At 46.2% G+C, this 19,674-nt stretch overlaps 2 protein-coding genes across 3 annotated transcripts; one reads left to right on the forward strand and one right to left on the reverse strand.

The window, feature by feature from the left end:
• Window positions 1-3,501: 3,501 nt before the first annotated feature.
• Window positions 3,502-13,344, reverse strand: CIAO1 (cytosolic iron-sulfur assembly component 1). Of its 2 annotated transcripts, none has more exons than XM_044279247.1 (8): window positions 13,275-13,344; window positions 12,074-12,224; window positions 10,235-10,383; window positions 10,015-10,126; window positions 7,962-8,050; window positions 6,224-6,425; window positions 4,538-4,613; window positions 3,502-3,986 (listed from the first exon to the last, which is right to left on the reverse strand). In XM_044279247.1, the coding sequence occupies exons 2-8, from the start codon at window positions 12,210-12,212 to the stop codon at window positions 3,752-3,754; spliced, it is 1,002 nt and encodes a 333-aa protein (XP_044135182.1). In that variant the 5' UTR covers window positions 12,213-12,224; window positions 13,275-13,344; the 3' UTR covers window positions 3,502-3,751. The 2 variants fall into 2 exon arrangements, with proteins under 2 accessions (XP_044135182.1, XP_044135183.1); XM_044279248.1 differs by lacking the exon at window positions 13,275-13,344 and adding an exon at window positions 13,118-13,231.
• A 205-nt stretch (window positions 13,345-13,549) lies between these two features.
• TMEM127 (transmembrane protein 127) lies at window positions 13,550-19,372 on the forward strand. The gene is made up of 4 exons (XM_044283099.1): window positions 13,550-13,628; window positions 16,925-17,187; window positions 17,738-17,902; window positions 18,291-19,372. The coding sequence occupies exons 2-4, from the start codon at window positions 16,944-16,946 to the stop codon at window positions 18,593-18,595; spliced, it is 714 nt and encodes a 237-aa protein (XP_044139034.1). The 5' UTR covers window positions 13,550-13,628; window positions 16,925-16,943; the 3' UTR covers window positions 18,596-19,372.
• The last annotated feature ends 302 nt before the right edge of the window (window positions 19,373-19,674 follow it).

Genomic DNA, 19,674 nt, shown 5'->3' on the forward strand with positions numbered 1-19,674 from the left:
TATTAAACAGAGTTAAGTGAGTACAGGGTAGCTGTATGAGACACGCAGTGCCCCAGTTCAGCAAGTAACATTAAAGTACATTCTCACAATCTTGTATATTAGTCTACATAACTTTTGAATAATTAATGTAGACGAAACAATGATAGCATAGTTTGTCTCAGTTATGACATATTTTGACAGCTCTACTAAGCATAATGTTAAAATATGCAAGTATTGCTGGTGATAACAGAAGACTTAACTGCATTTAGGAAAAAGGGTATGGGAGGAAGGAAGGTTGGATAAGAAGGAGGGGGGGGGGGAGCTACCCGAATCTTCCTCGGACACAGCTTCCCAATTATCTGAGTAGTCTGAGCAAAGAATAGAAAAATGTGGGCTGACATGGCGTTCATCTTTGGATGATCTATATCTGTCACGTGACTATTTCTCTCTTAACGTTGAAACGCTATCTACAGTTTCAGAAAACTAAAGATAGTTGTCTTTGTGTTGTTCGCCTCTTCAGAGGTCATTAGATCTATAGTGTTTCAATTTTTTTAGGAATTTGCTATGATCCCTGTTTTCCCAGCTTGCTAGTTCCTGCAGGCGGCAAATCTGATCAACTTTGTCTTTCCATTGTTCTATTTTGGGAGCCTACTGGTTTAGCCATTTCAGCTGAACCAAGAGTCTCGCTGCTTGAATTAAGTGAGTGGTCAAATCTCTTTTTGATGGTTGCCAATCTGGCGTAGGTAACCAAAGGAGGGCGCTCTACGGGGGTATGACTGTGGTGCGTGCTGTTATCCTGTTGATGACTCTTGAGATCTCATCCCAATATGGTTGTATTTTGGGACAGAACCAAAAGATGTGACTAAGAGTACCTACACTGGTTCCACAGTGTAGGTACTAGGAGGACGGCATAAAAGGACACCTATTGAATTCATAGGAGTCCGGCATCGGCATCTCACAGTTGGCACAAGTTAGGTGCTTCTGTTTATGGGAGGATTTCCCATGCTGGTCACCATTGGGAGACACCATCTGAAAAAACAACTTGGAAAGTAGTTCAGAATAGACTCACTGCAGGCAGAGAGGGAGAGTCCGGCGTCTGCTGAGCTTTTAAAGGTAACAGACCCTCCCCCTAATGTAGCCCCCCCCCCCAATTCTTTCTCATAGCTTCCTTTATTTGCCATGCATTATTGTTGAATTGTGTAATAAAACTCAAGCTTAAGTCTTTTTCTTCCTTCTATTCATTTGCTGCATCTTAACCTGTTCCAAATTAACACTTTCCTCAACCACCTTCTGTGAAACTCTCTAGTTCTTCCTTCTTATAGCCTTTTTCTAAAAATCAGTTTATCATGCTACTTTGCTCTTTATAGTCATGCAAATTAGTGTAGTTTCTATATACGCTCTTAAACTGTCCCTTAGGGATATTCTTAATCCAGGGTTTGTAAGGACAACTGGTCGTGGAAATATATGCATTTGTGTCTGTAGGTTTAAAATATGTTTTTAATCTCCCTTCATCAACAAAAAAATAAAATCAACACACTTGTGGCTCACATTTCCTGTAAACCGCAAATTCCATTTGTTCGTATTGATTTAACACAAAAATTATTCTCAGCCCTCAATCTCCTTTCCAAATCAGAAGGCATTGTCCTGCAAAAAGAAAGCCCTCCAATAAAAAAAAAGTCCAGGCTTTGTAAGAAAAAAATAAAAAAATATGGAATTGTTTATAGGGTGAAGGCAGTAAAGGGGTTGTCTGGGTTCAGAGTTGAATCATGCAGAACAAGGGAATTTTCTTGAGGTCCGGTGACGTACCGAGCTCTCCATGGGTAAGCTAGATGGAGGCTCCCGCCTAGCAGTGAGCCCGGTGACGTCACCGGCACTAATGGGCTGTCTTTAGCATTGCCCTGGCCTGTTTTTACAGACTGGGGCAGCACTAAAAACCACCCATTAGAGCCAGTGATGTCCCCAGGAACACTGCTAGGTGGAAGCCTCCGCATAGCAGTGTCCAAATGTAAACAAACAGCCCTTGCCTTGTGCCATTCAGTGCAGGGCAAGGGGGAGCATCAGAGCGTAAAAAGCACCAATGCTCCACTCATTCATGGTGAGTGAGTGCACATAGGGTTGTGTCCGGGTTCAGCTCTGAACCTGGACAACCCCTTTAAAGCCAGGCTGATATTACATACAATGCATTTGGAAAGTCTTGAGACCCTTAAACTTTATTTAATTTTTAAGTTATGGCCTTGTGCCCCATCATTCTGCTCTCAATACCCCATAATGAGAATATAAAAACAGAATGTTAGAAATCTTTACTAATTTACTATAAAAGGAAAAACTAAAATCTTGCATTGAAATAAGTATTCAGACCCTTACTAGAAGCAGCTTTGGCAGTGATTACAGCCTCCAGTCTTCTTGAGTATGATGCCATAGCTGGATTTGGGGATTTTCTGCCATTCTTCTCTGCAGATCCTGTCAAGCTCTGTCAGGTTGGATGACCATCATTGGACAGCCATTTTCAGGTCTCTCCAGAGATGTTCGATTAGGTTTGGCTAGGCCACTGAAGGACATTCACAGAGCTGTCCCTAATCCACTCCTGTGTTGTCTTGGCTGTGTACTTGGGGTCATTGACTTGTTAGAAGGTGAACCTTTGGCCCAGATCAGGATTTTCATTAAGAATATATCTCTTTACTTTGCTCCATTCAGCTTTCTCTCAACTGTGACCAGTCTCCTTGTCCCAGTAGCTGAAAAACATCTCCACAGCATGATGCCACCACCACGCCTCACTGTAGGGACAATATTGGGCAGTGCCTGGTTTCCGCCAGACATGCTGCTTAGATTTGATGCCAAAAAGTTCAATCTCCGTTTCAACAGACCAGATAACCTTGTTTCTCAGAGTCCTTTAGGTGCTTTTTTCTGCAAACTCCAAGTAGGCTTTTCCGTGTCTTTTACTGAGTATACGCTTCTTTCACTCTGCCATAAAGCCAAAATAGGTGGAGTTCTGCAGTAATGTTTGACTTTTTGGAAGTTTCACCTATCTGCATGTAGGATCTTTGGAAGCTCAGCCACAGTGACCACTGGGTTCTTGGTAATTTCTCTTACCAAGGCCCTTCTCCTACCCAAGTTTGGAGGCCAGCTCTAAGAGTCCTTGTTGTTTCAAATTTCTTCCATTTAAGAAATGGAGGTTACTGTGCTTTTGGGTACGTTCAGTGCAGCAGACATTTTTTGTATGCTTGTCCAGATCTGTGCCTCCACCCCCTCGTGGCTTGGTTATGGCTCTAATATAGTCAGCTGTGAGACCAGCTATAGACAGGGAAGTTTTTTTTTCCAAAATATGTCCAATCAACTGAACTTACCACAGGTGGACTCCAAACAAGAAATGTCATAGCAAAGGGTCTGAATACTTATGCTCTTGCAAAATTTTTGTTTTTCCATTTAAATTTGCACACATTTCTAAAAGCACTGTATGTCCTTGGTAGTGAAAGGGTTAATCCTCAGTCACCAGATTTCTAAAAATGTTTCTGGACTCCCAGGTGTCAGCAATCCTTTATTTTAGAAATGCACATTCATAAAATGAAATAATAGACAATGCACCAGCATAATACACACATAGCAGTAAGACGTGGTGATTATTATCAGCAGTCACTTCTGAAGTAACCTACAATTCATATCCAATACTCCTGGGGGATGTGTAAATAAAAGGACCTGGATTTTATAGTTCTCCTTCAGGTTATGAGTAATTCAAAAGTCAAACGATGGATTTTAGAGCAATGTATATATAAAACTACTCTGGGCGCTGGTACTGCCAAAAAGCAAAATCTCCATCATCACTGCAAGAAGCCAGGAGACCAGGTTCCTTAGGGTGCCATGCCACGCAGTTGACATCTTGGGAGTGGGCTCGGGGCATGTGGGCGGTCAGAGAAAATGTTGGCTGCATAGTATCAGAGCCAGCATCCTCTTCAAAAATCCTGATGGCGTCATCTCCACAGGCCGTGGCAATGGCACCTGTCAGATGGCTCCTGTTGGTAAAAGGTGACAAAAAGTAGGTCAGGGCTACACGCCATATAAAACTGATGAAGTACCTGCATCTCTTACAAAACCTAGGATTGTGAATGATCCTGTTTATATCCACCCTACTTACAGCTCTTCCCCTCCCTGTTATTTCCTTACCCATAGGTTTAAAGGGGTTGGCAAACCCACCTCCTGGTCACACCTGCAACAAAAGTGTCATACTTACCTGCTCCCGGCCACTGGGTTTACAAAAAAATAAAAAATAAATACAAAAAAAAAGGTGGCCAACCTTTTTAAAGGCCATGTGCGCGTCTAAAAGGTTATGTACTGTTCCAATGCAAACTGAATAAAAAAATGAAGCAAAGTTGCAAAAATTCTTGATTAAAAGCATCCTACCTTTTGTGCCTACAGCTGTGCCCATCTATGTGTCTCCATGGTTAAATACTAAAAACAAACCCTATGTGTTACCCCTTTCTATGTCCCCTTGTTTTCTGCCAATCCACTGACAAAGAAGGAGGAGAACAGCACTAAACCTGAGGAACAGACACATGACACCTACCATTGGACATCATAGATGGTCCTGTTGTGGTATCCAGTCAGAGTACATACACACTTCCAGGTGGGATCTTTTTTACCTAAATAAAAATGTGAATGGTTAAGGAAACTGGAGAGATTTAAACATTTCCACCCCAAGAAAACATGATGTGAAATTCAAAATGTCAGATATTTGCCCCTACATCTGAGTTCAGGGGAGGGTCGAGACACCACGGTATACAATGGATCAGTGATGGCTAACCTCCGGCACTCCAGCTGTGGTAAAACTACAACTCCCAAGGTGTACACTTGCTTGGCTGTTCTCAGAACTCCATAGAAATGAATGGAGCATGCTGGCAGTCATAGTTTCACCACAGCTGGAGGGCCGGAGGTTAGCCATCACTGCAATAGATGGTCAGACGGTCCTTCCAAAATGAACAGGTTTGGTCGACGCTCATGTACTGTGTATGGGCACCTGAAAAAGAGGCTGTCTATTCTGCAGTGCTTATTGCCCAAACACTGTATACAGCTCTAAAAAGAAGCCTTGTGATACCAGGGCTGGTGATGGTTTTGCCTAAAGCTGGTCATACACCTTACACACCCTCTGGCAGGACACTTAGTTTGTGCGAGTTTAGTTCTATGGAGAAACGGGATCAGTCTCCTGCAGCTATAAAAGATCGGGGTGTGCTGAAATCCAACGTGCCTTCTGACTGAACCTTCAAATCAGTCAGAAATGATCAGTCATGGTCTTTAGATATGCAGACTGTCATGAATACTCCTGATAGCTTATCACTGTGACCAGGTCATGGGATATAAGGGCTTGGTCACACAAGCATACAAAGAAAGCTCCTCCTTAGGCCTCTTGCACACGAACGTGTGCTGCGAACCGCAAATTGCAGTCCACAATGCTCGGGCACCGACCGTGGGCCAGCCGCATGCAGATCACGACCCCATTAACTTGAAAGGGGTCCGCGATCCGTCAGTTCCGCAAAAAGAATAACACAAGCTCTATCTTTTTGCAGAACGGAAGCACGGAACGGAACCCCACGAAAGCACTCCGTAGTGCTTCCGTTCCGCACCGCATCTCCATATTTGCGGACCTATTCAAGTGAATGGGTCCGCATCACATGGCCGGTGTCCCGTCTATTGTGGACCTGCCGTATGCGGTCCACAATACGGCCACGGGGGACACACAGCCGTGTGCAAGAGGCCTGAAACTGAAGCTGGTGCGGTAATTAGCTGAGCGTTGCATGTCCAGCTTCTCTAACCTCTTACATTTGGGAAAGCTGAATCTGACCGCAAATTTCTCCTTCATCTTTGCTGCAGTGGAAACGTAGACAGACAACTCCTTACCAGGTCCTGAAATATGCCTTGGTGAGGAAGCCCTGAGGCACCTTACCAGCCTCAGGCACATGGCTGTATTTTATTTCAGTGTGCTGTATTCGCACATATTTTTTCTAGGATCTGTGGGCTCAATCCGAGGATCTCACTGAAATAGAAGCTAATTTCAAGGATCAGGGTTTTTTTGTGGATTGAACATTGGGACATGAGTCCTGACTCCTTATTGTATAATACATTTTAAACAATGTTTGTCGCATCACGTGATGCCATTATTTCTTATAAGGACGGCGCTCACACAAAGTTGTAGCAGGGCACATGCATGACATCACCACTTCTGTCTCCACAGTCATTTCCCATTGCATTTCATTACCTTCCTCTTCTCCAGACTTTATCTGTCTCCAGATCCGCAGAGTCTTATCATCACTGCAGGTGGCCAGCTGCTCCCCGCTCTGGTCAAAAGATAAACTCCACACAGTGGACGTGTGGCCCTCCAGAGTGGCACAGCACACCCAGTCATCCTCTTCTTCACGGTACAACTTCACTGTGTCATCGTAGCTGGCCGAGGCCAATAACTACACAGAGAGACAAAGTTACTAAATAATAATGCCTGGCTAGTGACGGTAACATGGCAGTAGACAGCTCAATCTATCAAACTACTGTCTACACTGGACGCTCTGCATTTCTCTGAGATTATTCACAGCGGGTCTCCTGCTATAGGAGATTTAAGTGTTAGGCCTCTTTCACACGGGCAAGTTTTCCGTGCGGGTGCAATTCGTGAGGTGAACGCATTGCACCGGCACTGAATCCAGACCCATTCATTTCTATGGGGCTGTGCACATGAGCGGTGATTCTCACGCATCACTTGTGCTTTGCGTGAAAAATCGCAGCATGCTTTATTTTGTGCGTTTTTCACGCAACGCAGGCCCCATAGAAGGGTAATGGGGCTCCATGAAAATCGCAAGCATCCGTAAGCAAGTGCGGATGTGGTGCGATTTTCACGCATGATTGCTAGGAGACGTTCGGGATGGGGACCCGATCTTTATTATTTTCCCTTATAACATGGTTATAAGGGAAAATAATAGCATTCTGAATACAGAATGCTTAGTAAAATAGTGATGGAGGGGTTAAAAAAATAATAATATATATATATATATATATAAATAAATATATAATTTAACTCACCTCATCCACTTGCCCGGCTTCCCTTCTTTCTTCTTTGAGGAAAAGAACCTGTGGTGACGTCACTGCGCTCATCACATGGTCCATCACATGTTGATGGACCATGTGATTAGCGCAGTGACGTCATCAAAGGTCCTTTACCCAGGTTATGAAGAAAGAAGAGGAGATCCGCTACGCGACCAAGTGGATGGGGCGAGTTAAATTTGTTTATTAATTTTAACCCCTCAATGGACATTTTACTATGCATTCTGTATTAAGAATGCTATTATTTTCCCTTATAACCATGTTATAAGGGAAAATAATAAAATCTACAGAACACCTAACCCAAACCCGAACTTCTGTGAAGAAGTCCGGTTCGGGTCTGGGTACCAAACATGCCGATTTTTCTCACGCGCGTGCAAAACGCATTAAAACGCTTTGCACTCGCGCAGAAAAATTGCGCATTTTCCCACGACGCACCCACATCCTATCCGTCCCTCACACGCTATGCCCGTGTGAAAAAGGCCCAAGAGACTGCAGAGCACCAGGTCACTTCAGGAGAGGAGAAGACAGGCCATAGACTTCCATAACACTTGATAGCACTCCTTCTATCTCATCAAGCTCCTCACCAGGAAGAGCCTAGAAATGAACTCTGGAAGGCTGAAAACAATGTCACCTGCCACTTCCACACTCTGACCCCCTCAGATATATACTGTACATGAGAAATGTATACTATCCAAGTAACTCATGATCCTCGCCACCATGCTCCTATCCTTGGCAGCTGTGTACCACCATCAGAAATCCACAAGAGCACGAAGTCCAGTGTAGTCACCCACCACCTGCATTTTGTAGCTCCTGCTGTGGACACAGTGCTAGGATAAAATGACTCCTTTAACGCACACTGTAATCCTGTTTTTCTTTTGGTGCATTGCTGACTTCCCACCACTCACCTCTTGGTTGGGGTGCCACACTACATGCTTCACATCCTGCGTGTGCGAGTTTAGTACGCTGACGCACTCATATTCCTCCTCTTCGTCAACTGCGGTAAACGGCAAATACAAGATGTAAAGGTTATGTAGTGAAAATAAGAATAATAGCATTGCCCGAGGCGTCAGCCATTTGCTGATGTAATTGGTGCTGTGACACAATTTAAAGGCTACAAACACCTTCGGGGCAATTTATTTATGACTGTATTTTACAGTCTCTGTACAGCATTAAAATGCACCGGCTCTGTGTAGGCAAAATTTGTCTCGCTCGAAGTTGCGCAAAACTTCAGTGAATTATTACTGTATTCCTATCCGCGTATTTAAAAACATTTTAAAATAGGAATCAGAAGTGGGCTTTGTACTGGCTGGTACCTTCGATACCAAAGCCAACTTCAAATTCAATTTTAAAATGTTTTTAAATGCGCAGATAGGAATACCAAAGTCATTTTCCTAAGTCTCGCGCAACTTTGGGGGAGATGAATTTTGCCTACATGGGGCAAATACATTTTAACGCTGTACAGAAACAGCATTAAAAATTACGTTTTTGAACAAATTGTCTTTAAATCTATGATCCAAAGCTCGATTCCCTCAAGCCCAATTTTTGGCTAATAATTTTTTTATTTTTTATTGGTAATTATTAAAAGTTTTAAGCAGTTTTTGTAATACATCAGTCTGTTTGCAGACTGCCCCTCCTTCCAGCTAAACTCTTATCAAACTGCTAAGAATATGGCATAAATGAGTGTTTATGATGTCAGGAGATCAGAGATAAGGCTTCACATAAGTCCACAGCTGATGGAACTCAGGAGCGAGTATGCAAATAGACTGATTTTTAACCACATGTATTACAAAAACTGCTGAAAATTTTTAATAAAGCCCCAAAAGGTATCCAAAGCCTTTAACAAAGCAAAGGTTCATGTGGCGTAAAGATAAGATGCTGCCCATCATGGGTTTGGTGGAGGTGTGTTTTCACTTGGTGTCCAATGTTCTCACTGACTTCACTTACCTCCACCTCACCTCTCACAGACCACTCCTGCAGTGCAGCGCAAGACTGGACAGTACGCTACATATGGCGGCACCCAATAAGCTGCTTGTATATAGCTTTTGCCAGTAAACGGCACTTCACCGGAGCACATGGCAGGTGAGTACACGGGGGATCAGCTTGGGAGATCTTTCTGCTACACTACCGGAGAGGAAGGTGGGCTGGGTAATACTTGCTGTGACAACTGGGAAGGCAGACGGGAAGAAATGGTGGAGGCCCAGTTAATATTTACTGAGGAAGAGGGCGCTGAACCCACTGAAGTAGTTATGGGGTAAGTATAGGACACAATTTTCACTACTCAAAGGGTTGGGGGGAGACACGGTTCCATCTACTTCTTTCTAACCTACCAAATATACAGATGGAAGGGACACTATGACTGCACAGGGCTAGTTTGCAGTCTGATTCAATAAAGACACATAGGTCTGTAGACACAACGTTAGACAATTTTTAAATCAAGTCTAATTAGTGATGGCAACTTAGCGCTTTATTTTTGGTTACATCATAGCAATAAGGAGTATCGTGTCTTAAAGGAGTTCTTCACCCTTGGGGACTTTCTGCAGCCCAAACCCACCCCCACCCAAGCGTGGCAAGACCAGCATACTTATCTGATCTTCATCACTAGGTTCCAGGTCCATGACTCTGCAGGTCCCAGTTCTCCCCATGTCAACATCCAGTTTGACCCAGGCAACATTTCCCTTGTATATCCCGTGAACTAGTGACATGACTCATAGGGGACACATCACCGCTGCAGCCAGTCATTGGCCACGTGACCTACATCAAACCAGATGTTAACATGGGAAAAAAATCATGACCTGCAGAGCTGATGGGTGAGCAATGGAACCCAGTGGCTGCAATCAGGTATGTATGATTCCCACTGTGGGTCCAGCCACGCTGAGGGGCCTACAGAAAAGGTCCGAAGGGGTGAACGACCCCATTTAAAGCCTGTCATTAATTACATAGCTACTGAAATAAGCTCACCTTCCCAAACCCACACACTCTTGTCACGGCTACATGTTGCCAGGAGATTCCCAGAAGGTGCCCAGGCCACAGACTTCACCTCGTTCTCGTGGCCTTCAAGGGTGGTGACACACTAAAGAAAACAAATTTTTTAAATAAAACCAGGTACTCCCATAATCTTATATGTATGAAGTTGCGCTTATTCTGGTTTGTAACGCTTATCCTAAATGTCTCCCTTTACCTCAAAGTCATTGGTCTTCTTCATCCAGATGCAAGTGGTGGCATCAAAACTGGCAGAGGCCAAGTAATTGCCACAGGGTGACCATGCTACTTTCCGAATGGTGCGCTGGTGACCTTCTCCAAGGACTGACTTGCATATCCAGTTATCCCCTACAGAAGCGAGAAACTATTACAGTGAGGGAGGCTATGGTCCACCTGTAATCCACCGTGCTCCACTGTTATCAATGGCCTGGCCTCCATTTTGTTGTTAGCCATACTTACATCAAGGGGCTGAGATGTGTGGCTGTGTGTGTCTCAATAATTATCATTTACTAGCTGAAGGACCTGGCTTCGCACGGGTATATTACATCTATTTAATTTAATGTTTGTGTGTGTCGTTAAAAGATATCGACAGTATCCCCCATAACAGTGACCTCTACAGCGCCCCACCCCTTTAACAGTAAACTCCACAGTGCCCCAGCCCTCAACACTGCCCCCCCCACTATAAAATGGGACCTCCACAGCAGCCCATCCTCTTAACTTTGACCTTCACAGCAGCCCACCCCTTTAACAGTGAGTTTCCCAGCACCCCACTCCCTTAACAGTGACCTCCTCAGGGGCCTGCCCCCTTAACAGTGACCTTAACAGTACTCCGCTCCCTTAACAGTGACCTCACAGTACCCTGGTGCCCTAACAGTGACCTCCACAGCAGTTGCCCCTTTAATAGTGGCCCCTGCCCCCTTAACAGTGACCTATACAGTGCCCGCCCCTTTAACAGTGACCTCCACAGTGCCCTGACCCTTTAATGCTAGGGCTACACGACGACGTGTCACGCAACATTTTGTCTCAACAATTTTTAGAAAGATAGGCTATGGTGTCGCACTATGACATGTGACATGCTGCGACTGCGACACGACAGTCGCAAAAAATCAATCCAAGATGGATTCTTCTGCGACTGTCGCGTTGCGGTCGCAACATTTCATATGTCGCAGTGCAACACCATAGACTATCATTATAAAAAAATTCACGCGACACATGTCATCGTGTAGCCCTAGCCTAAAGTTGACCTACAGCAGTGAAGAAACATGGCTGGGTTGTTATGGAAACCTGAAGAAAAACTGTGTGTATGTGGAGACTAAGGCCCTGCGAGCTTCTATTGGCTGATAAGGGACATGTGACTGTGTGTATGGCAGTTGGGATATGAAGAGAAAGACCGGCAGGCTTCTATTGGCTAATGCAGGTCATTTTTTGGGAATATCTCAGGAACGGTACGCCCTAGAGAGCCGAGACCAGATTTGGTGAAGATCGGTCATAGCTCAGCTTCAGACAAGTGAATGGGCCTGAGCTGCACCCACCGCTGAATCTATATATATATATATATATATATATATATATATATATATATATATATATATAGCCAGGTCCATAAATATTGGGACATCGACACAATTCTAACATTTTTGGCTCTGTACACCACCACAATGGATTTGAAATGAAACAAAAAAAAACAAGATGTGCCATAACTGCAGACTGTCAGCTTTATTTTGAGGGTATTTACATCCAAATCAGGTGAACGGTGTAGGAATTACAACAGTTTGTCCTGACATATATATATATAGATTCAGCGGTGGGTGCAGCTCAGGCCCATTCACTTGTCTGAAGCTGAGCTGCAATACCAGACACAGCCTTTGGACAAGAGTGGCGCTCTTATTAGGGAGGCAGATAGACCCTTTTTTTCTGACCTCATACAAGGATCATCCATGTTCAGGTCCTTTGAAGTATGGGCTGATAATATGGACAGCAATGTGAATGAGGTCTGACTGATTTATGTGGTACAGCATGCAGTCTCAAGAGTACGCACCCTCTTTGCCCCAAATTCGGATGGTTTTATCTCCCCCACAAGATGCCAAGAGAGTTCCGGTGGGGTTCCATGCCAGGAACCAGCAGCGGGAGTCAGGGTGAGCGCTCACTCTGTTCAGCAGGGTCAGCGAGTCCTTCATACTTCATCTATTCTGTGGAGGAAAGTAAAACATCAGCGACTTCAGAATACAGGTAGGAACAAAAGATGGGCTTACAGACGGGGCCTCAACCCTTTGTAAAACCAATGAGGTTCCAGGGTGGCCACTGACCATGGCATCCAACTGGTTAATGGCCGCTCACAACTTTGGGGGAACTAAATCCCACTAGAGCTGTAAATGTATGCCATGGTGCAGGACGGGTTAAAGGGGTTTTAGGGGAGTATAATATTGAAGGTCTATCCTCAGGACAGGTCATCGGTGTCTGATCGGTGCGGGTCCGACTCCTGGCACCCCAGCTGATCAGCAGTTTGAAGAGGCCGCGGTGCTCTGTTGAGCGCTGCAGCCTTCTCCTAGGCCAGTGACGTCGCGTTCATCAGTCACGTGACCTAGGCGCAGCTCAGTCAGAATGGGCAACTACTCTACAATGTATGGCGCTGTGCTGGGTATGTTGTGAGGAGGCCGCAGTGCTCACCAGACCACTGTGATCTGTGCTGGGAGTCGGACCCCCACTGATCTCATACTGATAACCTATCCTGAGGGCAGATCATCAATAATCTACTTCCGGAAGGGATTCTCCAGGACTGAAGTCCTTAGAATAAGCCATCAATATCTGTGGTGAGGGTCCTCCATTAGGAAGCACAATAAAGGGGCTCTCTATACCAGGAAGAGTGGAAGTACCACAGACAGCGGCTCATGGGAACCGCCTATCGGTGCTCCATTCCTGGAGAGGTCCATTAAAGGGGTGGTCTCATCATGCATATTTATGGCACAGTCACGGGATATGCCATAGCTGTGCCCCTTTAAATGATAAAATTCTGTCTTCCCGCAGCTACCACAAGGGGGCGCTCACAATAACACATGGAGGGCGTTGTACACCTATTCCGCACATGTTCCTTATCTCAGAACACCCGGAAAGAGGGCCAGTATGCATGGTTCTTTGTCAACTCTATACACAGCCGTGTACACGGTGCTCCTCACACGTCACCCAGCCGCTCTATCGGCCTCCCGTTACCTTCCCAGTCCCCCCTCTCACATGACACTCACCCTCACCCGGTTTTCCCACTTCACTTCCTCAGTCGCAGTGTATGCCGGTACATCCACTGCTCCCTCTCCCGGTCACTCGCAGAACTACACTTTCAAAATGACTCAACATTCTATTCACTAGAGGTAAAATAGAACGTTCCATCATTGTCTCTCCTGAGACGCCATTTTGGATTGGCTATTTTAGCATTCGCGTATAGCTCGAGAGACTCCAGAAATATGGCTTCCCTCTTTGAAGACGTCAGGGTTTAACCTCTTGTTTCATACATGGTAGGGGGCGCTGATGACGCAGGGAGGAGGCGGAAGTCAGCTGTGGTTATAGCCGAGCTACGGGGGAGCAGAGGACCGGGAGCTGCGGTTAGTAAAGTCGGGGTGATTGGGGGAGAAGGGGCCTGTGGATGGCGGTTATGAGTGTGTCAGGGGTAGGTGTGAATGTGTTTGGGGGGCTGGGATGGATTGGGGGCACTCGGGGACACCCTGTATGGTGTTCCTTGGCTTATTATACGCCGAGCACTTGATGATGACATCACACATTGGGTTTCTATAGTGTGTGATGCATCTGATCGTCCTATAGAAGCTTCCTGCTCTCAGACAGGCTCGTATACATAGGCGTAGCCATGTCTGCTGGTATCATTGGATTCAGACAAGTGTGAACGTGGCTTAATGTGACCGTACCGCGTCCGGGTGATCAGCGGCGACAAAGCGGTTGTTTCCAGACAGTGAAATGTTCCCCGTATCCGTTATCGCAGACGACGCTACCGAGCACTGGTACGGTTTTTAGTAATAAAGTAAAATTATGTCCCTTAGTTATATCTGGTCCTGGAAAAGCTGGGTGACCTCCATAAAGGCCAGCGGGGATCTCTATCCGCCTGCCTGGAAGAGCTGGGTGACAAACCCATGGCGGCATCTTCCACGTGACGTGTCGTATATGTCAAAAAACCGCAGCACTCGCTTGTCTTCAATTTTGCAGGATTTTTTCACGTTTCGACGGTCATGGCCTTTCTCAAGCAACCGCATGACGAGCGTTTTTATTATTTTTCATCTGTATTACTGCTGGAAAACATGGCGGGTGGAATGAGCCAAGCTAATAGCATGCCGGATCCCTGTGACGCCGGTCGTTTTACCTCCCACCATACGGGCACCGAAACACTCCTATGTTACACTTGTGTGAATCTGGCCTTACGCACGAGTGTATTTTTTATGTATTTCTGTAATCCTGCTCACCAGGTACAATGCTGCTGAAAAAATAGTGACCCCGGGAGAAATAATGTCGCTATAGTGTCTACAGCAACTATAAATGCCACCTAGAGTGCCTCCAGTAATAATAATAAAACCTTAGATTAATTCCCCCCACTGCCCTCATGTAGTAATTTTGTGCCACACATAGTAATTACTCCCCCACAGTAGAAATATGCTCCACAGTAGTAATTTCCCCCATACTGTGCTCTAGTACCCCCTTATGGCTAGTTTTCCTAGTGCCCCCCTTCCGGCCAGCAATGGGCCCCCCTTCCGGCCAGCAATGGGCCCCCCTTCCGGCCAGCAATGGGCCCCCCTTCCGGCCAGCAATGGGCCCCCTTATGGCCAGTAATGTCCCCACACAGTGACCCCCTTATGGCCAGTAATGTCCCCCCCCCCAGTGCCCCCCTTATGGCCAGTAATGCCTCCCCCCCCCGTGCCCTTCTTATGGCCAGTAATGTGCCCCCCTTAAGGCCAGTAATGTCCCCCCTTAAAGGATAACTGTCACACTTAGACCCTAATTTCAATTTTCATATATGTAGTTACTAATAACATGATATTCCAGAATCAGTTACTATTAGACTGACTTACCCCATATTTAATAAGATTCAGCCCTTAGCAACCAGTCTGCATAAAACTGCAATTTCCCTATTCAGTTAAGATGGCCGCCACTGCCCTTCCTCTGAGGCTAATCCCGCCTGCCCTCACTAGCCAGTAACAATAGCCCCCCAAAAGTGTCAGTAACCAGAGCCCCCCCCCTAAAGGGTTAATCTCCTGCAGCACAAAGGGGTCCTCTTACCACATGTTGCTTTCATTCATACACTGAGCAGACGGCAGATCTCCCTTCCCTGGTCTGCGCTGCTTCAACTCTGCATTGTCCAGCTCTGCTGAGTGAGGGAGTGTCTGCCAAGCGCAGGGACAGGGAGAAGTGCACACAGCCCAGGCACTGTTATCAGCTGCTGGGGAGGACCTGGCTGTAATCATTTACTTACAGTCCCTGGCTGTCTGTAATGTGACCCTGCAGGCTGTGTGCTTCTGCGTCCTCTGTCCTTCAACACATAGACGGACCTGCATAGCAACCTGATTGTAAGCAGAGGTAAAAGTAGGCAGTACAGGGAAAGAAACTGTGGAATTAAGGGGTGATTGAGTACACAGTGAAAAATTGAAATAGGGCCACCAAGGTGATATTAATCACCACAATCCAATACTGGCCAGTAATGTCCCCCCAGTGCCTCTTCTATGGCCAGTAATGTCCCCCCGAGTGCCCCCCTTATGGCCAGTAATGTCCCCCCAGATGGCCAGTAATGTCCCCCCAGTGCCCCCCTTATGGCCAGTAATGTCCCCCCAGTGCCCCCCTTATGGCCAGTAATGTCCCCCCAGTGCCCCCCTTATGGCCAGTAAAGGAATTATTGGCTCCCATGCCCCGCCGCAATTAGAGCAAAATATGTGGATGTACCGTAAATAGTCCTTTCTATTGATGGGAGTGAGACAACGGTTAAGAGCACTTCAAAGACATCCATATATTGTGGATCCATGATTTGTGGGCCAATTTATGGACACAATCGTGTGCGTGAGGCCTAAAGGAGCTTTCCACCACAAGACTTTTGTCATACAGTAAAACTGTGAAGACCAGATTCCACCAATCTTGAGGACGAGGTGGCCCTGTTCTCACAGGAGACTCGGTTGCCTTCTTACAAGATACTATTCTGGATTTAAGTGACACTGATGATGTACTTAACATCTCTTAGGGTCTCCTTACATTATACTGCATGTTCTAAATGAGTATATTCCGCATAGGTGGAAACCACCAGAGGGTATCAAAACTGTAAAATCATATTAAAATCATATAGTGCAGGCATGCTCAACATGCGGCCCTCCAGCTGTTGCAAAACTACAACTCCCAGCATGCCCGAACAACCTACAGCAGGGCATTGTGGGAGTTGTAGTTTTACAACAGCTGGAGGGCCGCAGGTTGCGCATGCCTGATATAGTGTATGTCACTGCAAAAATACATTAAATTAGCAGGAGCACATTTTACATTTAAAGGGGTTGCCCAAGATCGGTAAAGATAATAAAAAAATAAAATCACAATGCTGTATACTGCTGAGGCCAGTGACTGGCTGCAGCAGTCAGGTGTGGTATACAGCATGTCATCGCTGCAACTAAAACCTTGTCACAGCTGCAGCAGTGCTGGAATTGAGGAGGTTAGTATGGCAAATATTAATTTGTCATTATTAATAATGAATAAACCCCTCAAAAACATTAGCAGCAGGAACAAAGTTGGTGATTTTTGTACAATTTCTACATGTGCTGCGTACAAACGTCTAGATCTCCTGTCCCTCCTCGCCCGTCGTTCTGACGTGTCTCCTAACAGGTGTGGAATATCGTCCTGTATTATCTCTCATTTATCGTTCTAGACTAAAACCAGCACCTGACATGTTTGCTGCCGGCGGGTCCGGTGGTTCTTCTATGCCGAGGAGACGAGGTCACGGGGCTCACTCTTTGCCCAAGCAGCCAGAAAGAAGCCTGGCATCAGCCCTGCCCGGTGCATTGTCCATCACAGCCCTGTGCACTGCTCTAGCAGAACCTGCCTGGCTGCATATCCATGGGGGAACGTGCAAACGCCAGGAGCTGGGGGTGGCAGATGTCCTGGGAACTGAGGATCCGGAGCTGCTGACAAGTGAGTTTCATGACAGTATCACAGGTTCCTGGTGTAAGATACCTGGGTAGTCCTCCCCGGGTCTTTCTATTTTTTTTTTTTTTTTATCTCCATTAGTTATAGCCCCTGCCATAGTCCAGCATCGGCGGGTATGCTCTTGCAAACGCCCCTGTAGTCCTCCAAGGCATGTCCACATGGCAGGAAAAAAAACAACTCGTATTATCCGCAGCAGAAATCCATGCCTGACCCTCAGATTTGTATGTCATGGATTAGCCCCCATGCAGTTAGGGCCTATCCACATCGGACACCCACCGCAGGAACAGTGGGAGGCAGACTTTCTCACGTGGAATCTATAAATATTCCTGCTTCTCTGCATTGCTTTAGTCGTGCCCACTTTTTTGAACGAGAGACTAGGTACGAGGCACACAACACTGGCCAAGGAAAGGACCTGCAAATAGTCATTTTTTTGGGGGGAAGGGGGGGTAATTTTTAGTATATCCAGAGGGGAGATGGGAGCGGCCTGCAGAACAGGAGCTCGTTAGACTTAATGACATGTTGTATGTTTCTGCAGAGTTCTGTATGAACCACCAGACGATACTCCTCCTCCGAGTCATCGCTGGCTTCTGCTTCCTGGGTATCGCCTGCAGTATGACCGCCTTCCTGCTTGACGTCTTCGGCCCCAAACATCCTGCTCTCAAAATTACCAGGCGCTACGCCTTTGCCCACATACTCACAGGTAACTTCCTAAGCGCACGTCTGTGTGACTGAGAGAAGAGGAGCTGCACAGTATAGAAAAAGATTTGAAGACATCAGGACATTGATATTTTTTGTTTAAAGGATCACTGAGTTTTGGTAAAACTTTTGATACGTCATAGAGACCTATCAAAAGTTTTGATCAGTGGGGGTCTAAGCGCTGAGACCCCAACCAATCCCTCCAATGAGGAGAGAGAGGAGCTCACATATTGAGCAGTGGGAGGGAGTCGAGGCAGGCCTGTAGTCTTCTACTGAGCCCATGTCCTGCAGCGAGGAGGGTGTGATATGTGCGCGCTTCTCGCTCCACATTCTAGGGATCGGTGGCTTCTAAATAATAATCTCTCTCCCTTCTTGGTTTCGGTCTTTTACAGTTCTGCAATGTGCTACGGTTATTGGTTTCTGCTACTGGGCCTCGGAGCTCATACTCGCACTCCAGCAGCAACACAAACAGTATCACGGCTCCCAAGTCTACGTCACCTTTGCTGTAAGTTTCTACTTGGTGGCCGGGGCAGGGGGAGCATCCATCCTCGCCACCGCTGCCAACCTCCTACGCCATTATCCTTCTGAAGAAGAGGAGCAGGCCCTGGAGTTGCTGTCAGAGATGGAAGCTGACTCTTACCCTGCCGAGTATGACGTCATGAATCCTTTCCAACCACCGCCCGCTTACACACCATAGCCAGGCCCCTAGGGAGAGGGCAGCATCAACCGTAAGACTGTCTCCCTACAACAGACGGAGAACCTGCTCCTTGCATCAAGAGAAGGACATGTTGGCCAAACTGGTATATGGGTATGGATACGGGCTCTTCCGCACCCTCCTGCAGCTTGGTCTTCCACACAGATTTCACATCTGCTGTTTGTTATATTTTTGTGATTGTTCACAACCTCCAGATTGCTTTCCCTGTCTATAGCCGCTTCACCCCCGTGTCTGCCCTGATACAGGTTTTAATCGGAGACTCTCCCAGGTTGACTTTGACAGATATGGCGGCTGCACGGTGTCACTGACACACACATGGGTATGCTGCAGTGCTTACAGTCGTGAGCTCTATATTTCCCATAAACGTTTGAGGATAATAAAGGCTAACTCAGTTCAAATCCTGCAAGATTAGACTAGAGGTAATCCTAGTATTCACCTCATGCCGCTCTCGAAATGGTCTGGGAAGCTGAGATATGTGGAGCTGTTTGAAAGGTTTTTACAAAACCGCATGGACTTGTATGCAGCTGTTTTATTTGCTTCCCATATATTTCGGTGGGAGATTCAGAACTGATTCTGAACCAAGATAGGGCATGCTGCTCCTTTTTTCCATGTCGGGTTAAAAAAGTGCTGCTTCCCATTAGAAAGAATGGGAGGCGTTTTTTTGGGAACTGATTTTGAGGCATGAACGCTCAAAAAAAACAAACCTCAGAATTATCTTGTTTTCTAAGCGCATTTTGGAGGCGGATTTTTGTATTACAAGTAGAGATGAGCGAACTTCTGTTTTAAGTTCGGCGTCTAAAGTTCGGCTTCCGGTTAGCGGAGAATCCCGATCTGGAACCGGATATGGATTCCGACTTCCGTTGTGGTCCGTGGTAGCGGAATCAATAATGGCCGATTATTGATTCCGCTACCACGGACCACAACGGAAGTCGGAATCCATATCCGGTTCCAGATCGGGATTCTCCGCTAACCGGAAGCCGAACTTTAGACGCCGAACTTAAAACAGAAGTTCGCTCATCTCTAATTACAAGCCATTTTCTGAGCTGATTTTGACTCTGATG

The sequence above is a fragment of the Bufo gargarizans genome, chromosome 2, assembly GCF_014858855.1.
Source record: "Bufo gargarizans isolate SCDJY-AF-19 chromosome 2, ASM1485885v1, whole genome shotgun sequence".
In the NCBI taxonomy this organism is placed as follows: domain Eukaryota; kingdom Metazoa; phylum Chordata; class Amphibia; order Anura; family Bufonidae; genus Bufo; species Bufo gargarizans.

Excerpts from the sequence above, each read along its gene's own strand:
- CIAO1 (XM_044279247.1), bottom strand. The coding sequence starts at position 12,212 with ATGAAGGACTCGCTGACCCTGCTGAACAGAGTGAGCGCTCACCCTGAC. Across the intron at positions 8,051-10,014 it reads GAGTGTGTGGGTTTGGGAAG|TTGACGAAGAGGAGGAATAT; the intron begins GTGAGCTTATTT and ends CGTTTACCGCAG. Across the intron at positions 6,426-7,961 it reads TGTGGCACCCCAACCAAGAG|TTATTGGCCTCGGCCAGCTA; the intron begins GTGAGTGGTGGG and ends CTCTCTGTGTAG.
- TMEM127 (XM_044283099.1), top strand. The coding sequence starts at position 16,944 with ATGTTTGCTGCCGGCGGGTCCGGTGGTTCTTCTATGCCGAGGAGACGA. Across the intron at positions 17,188-17,737 it reads GGATCCGGAGCTGCTGACAA|AGTTCTGTATGAACCACCAG; the intron begins GTGAGTTTCATG and ends ATGTTTCTGCAG. Across the intron at positions 17,903-18,290 it reads CTTTGCCCACATACTCACAG|TTCTGCAATGTGCTACGGTT; the intron begins GTAACTTCCTAA and ends GGTCTTTTACAG.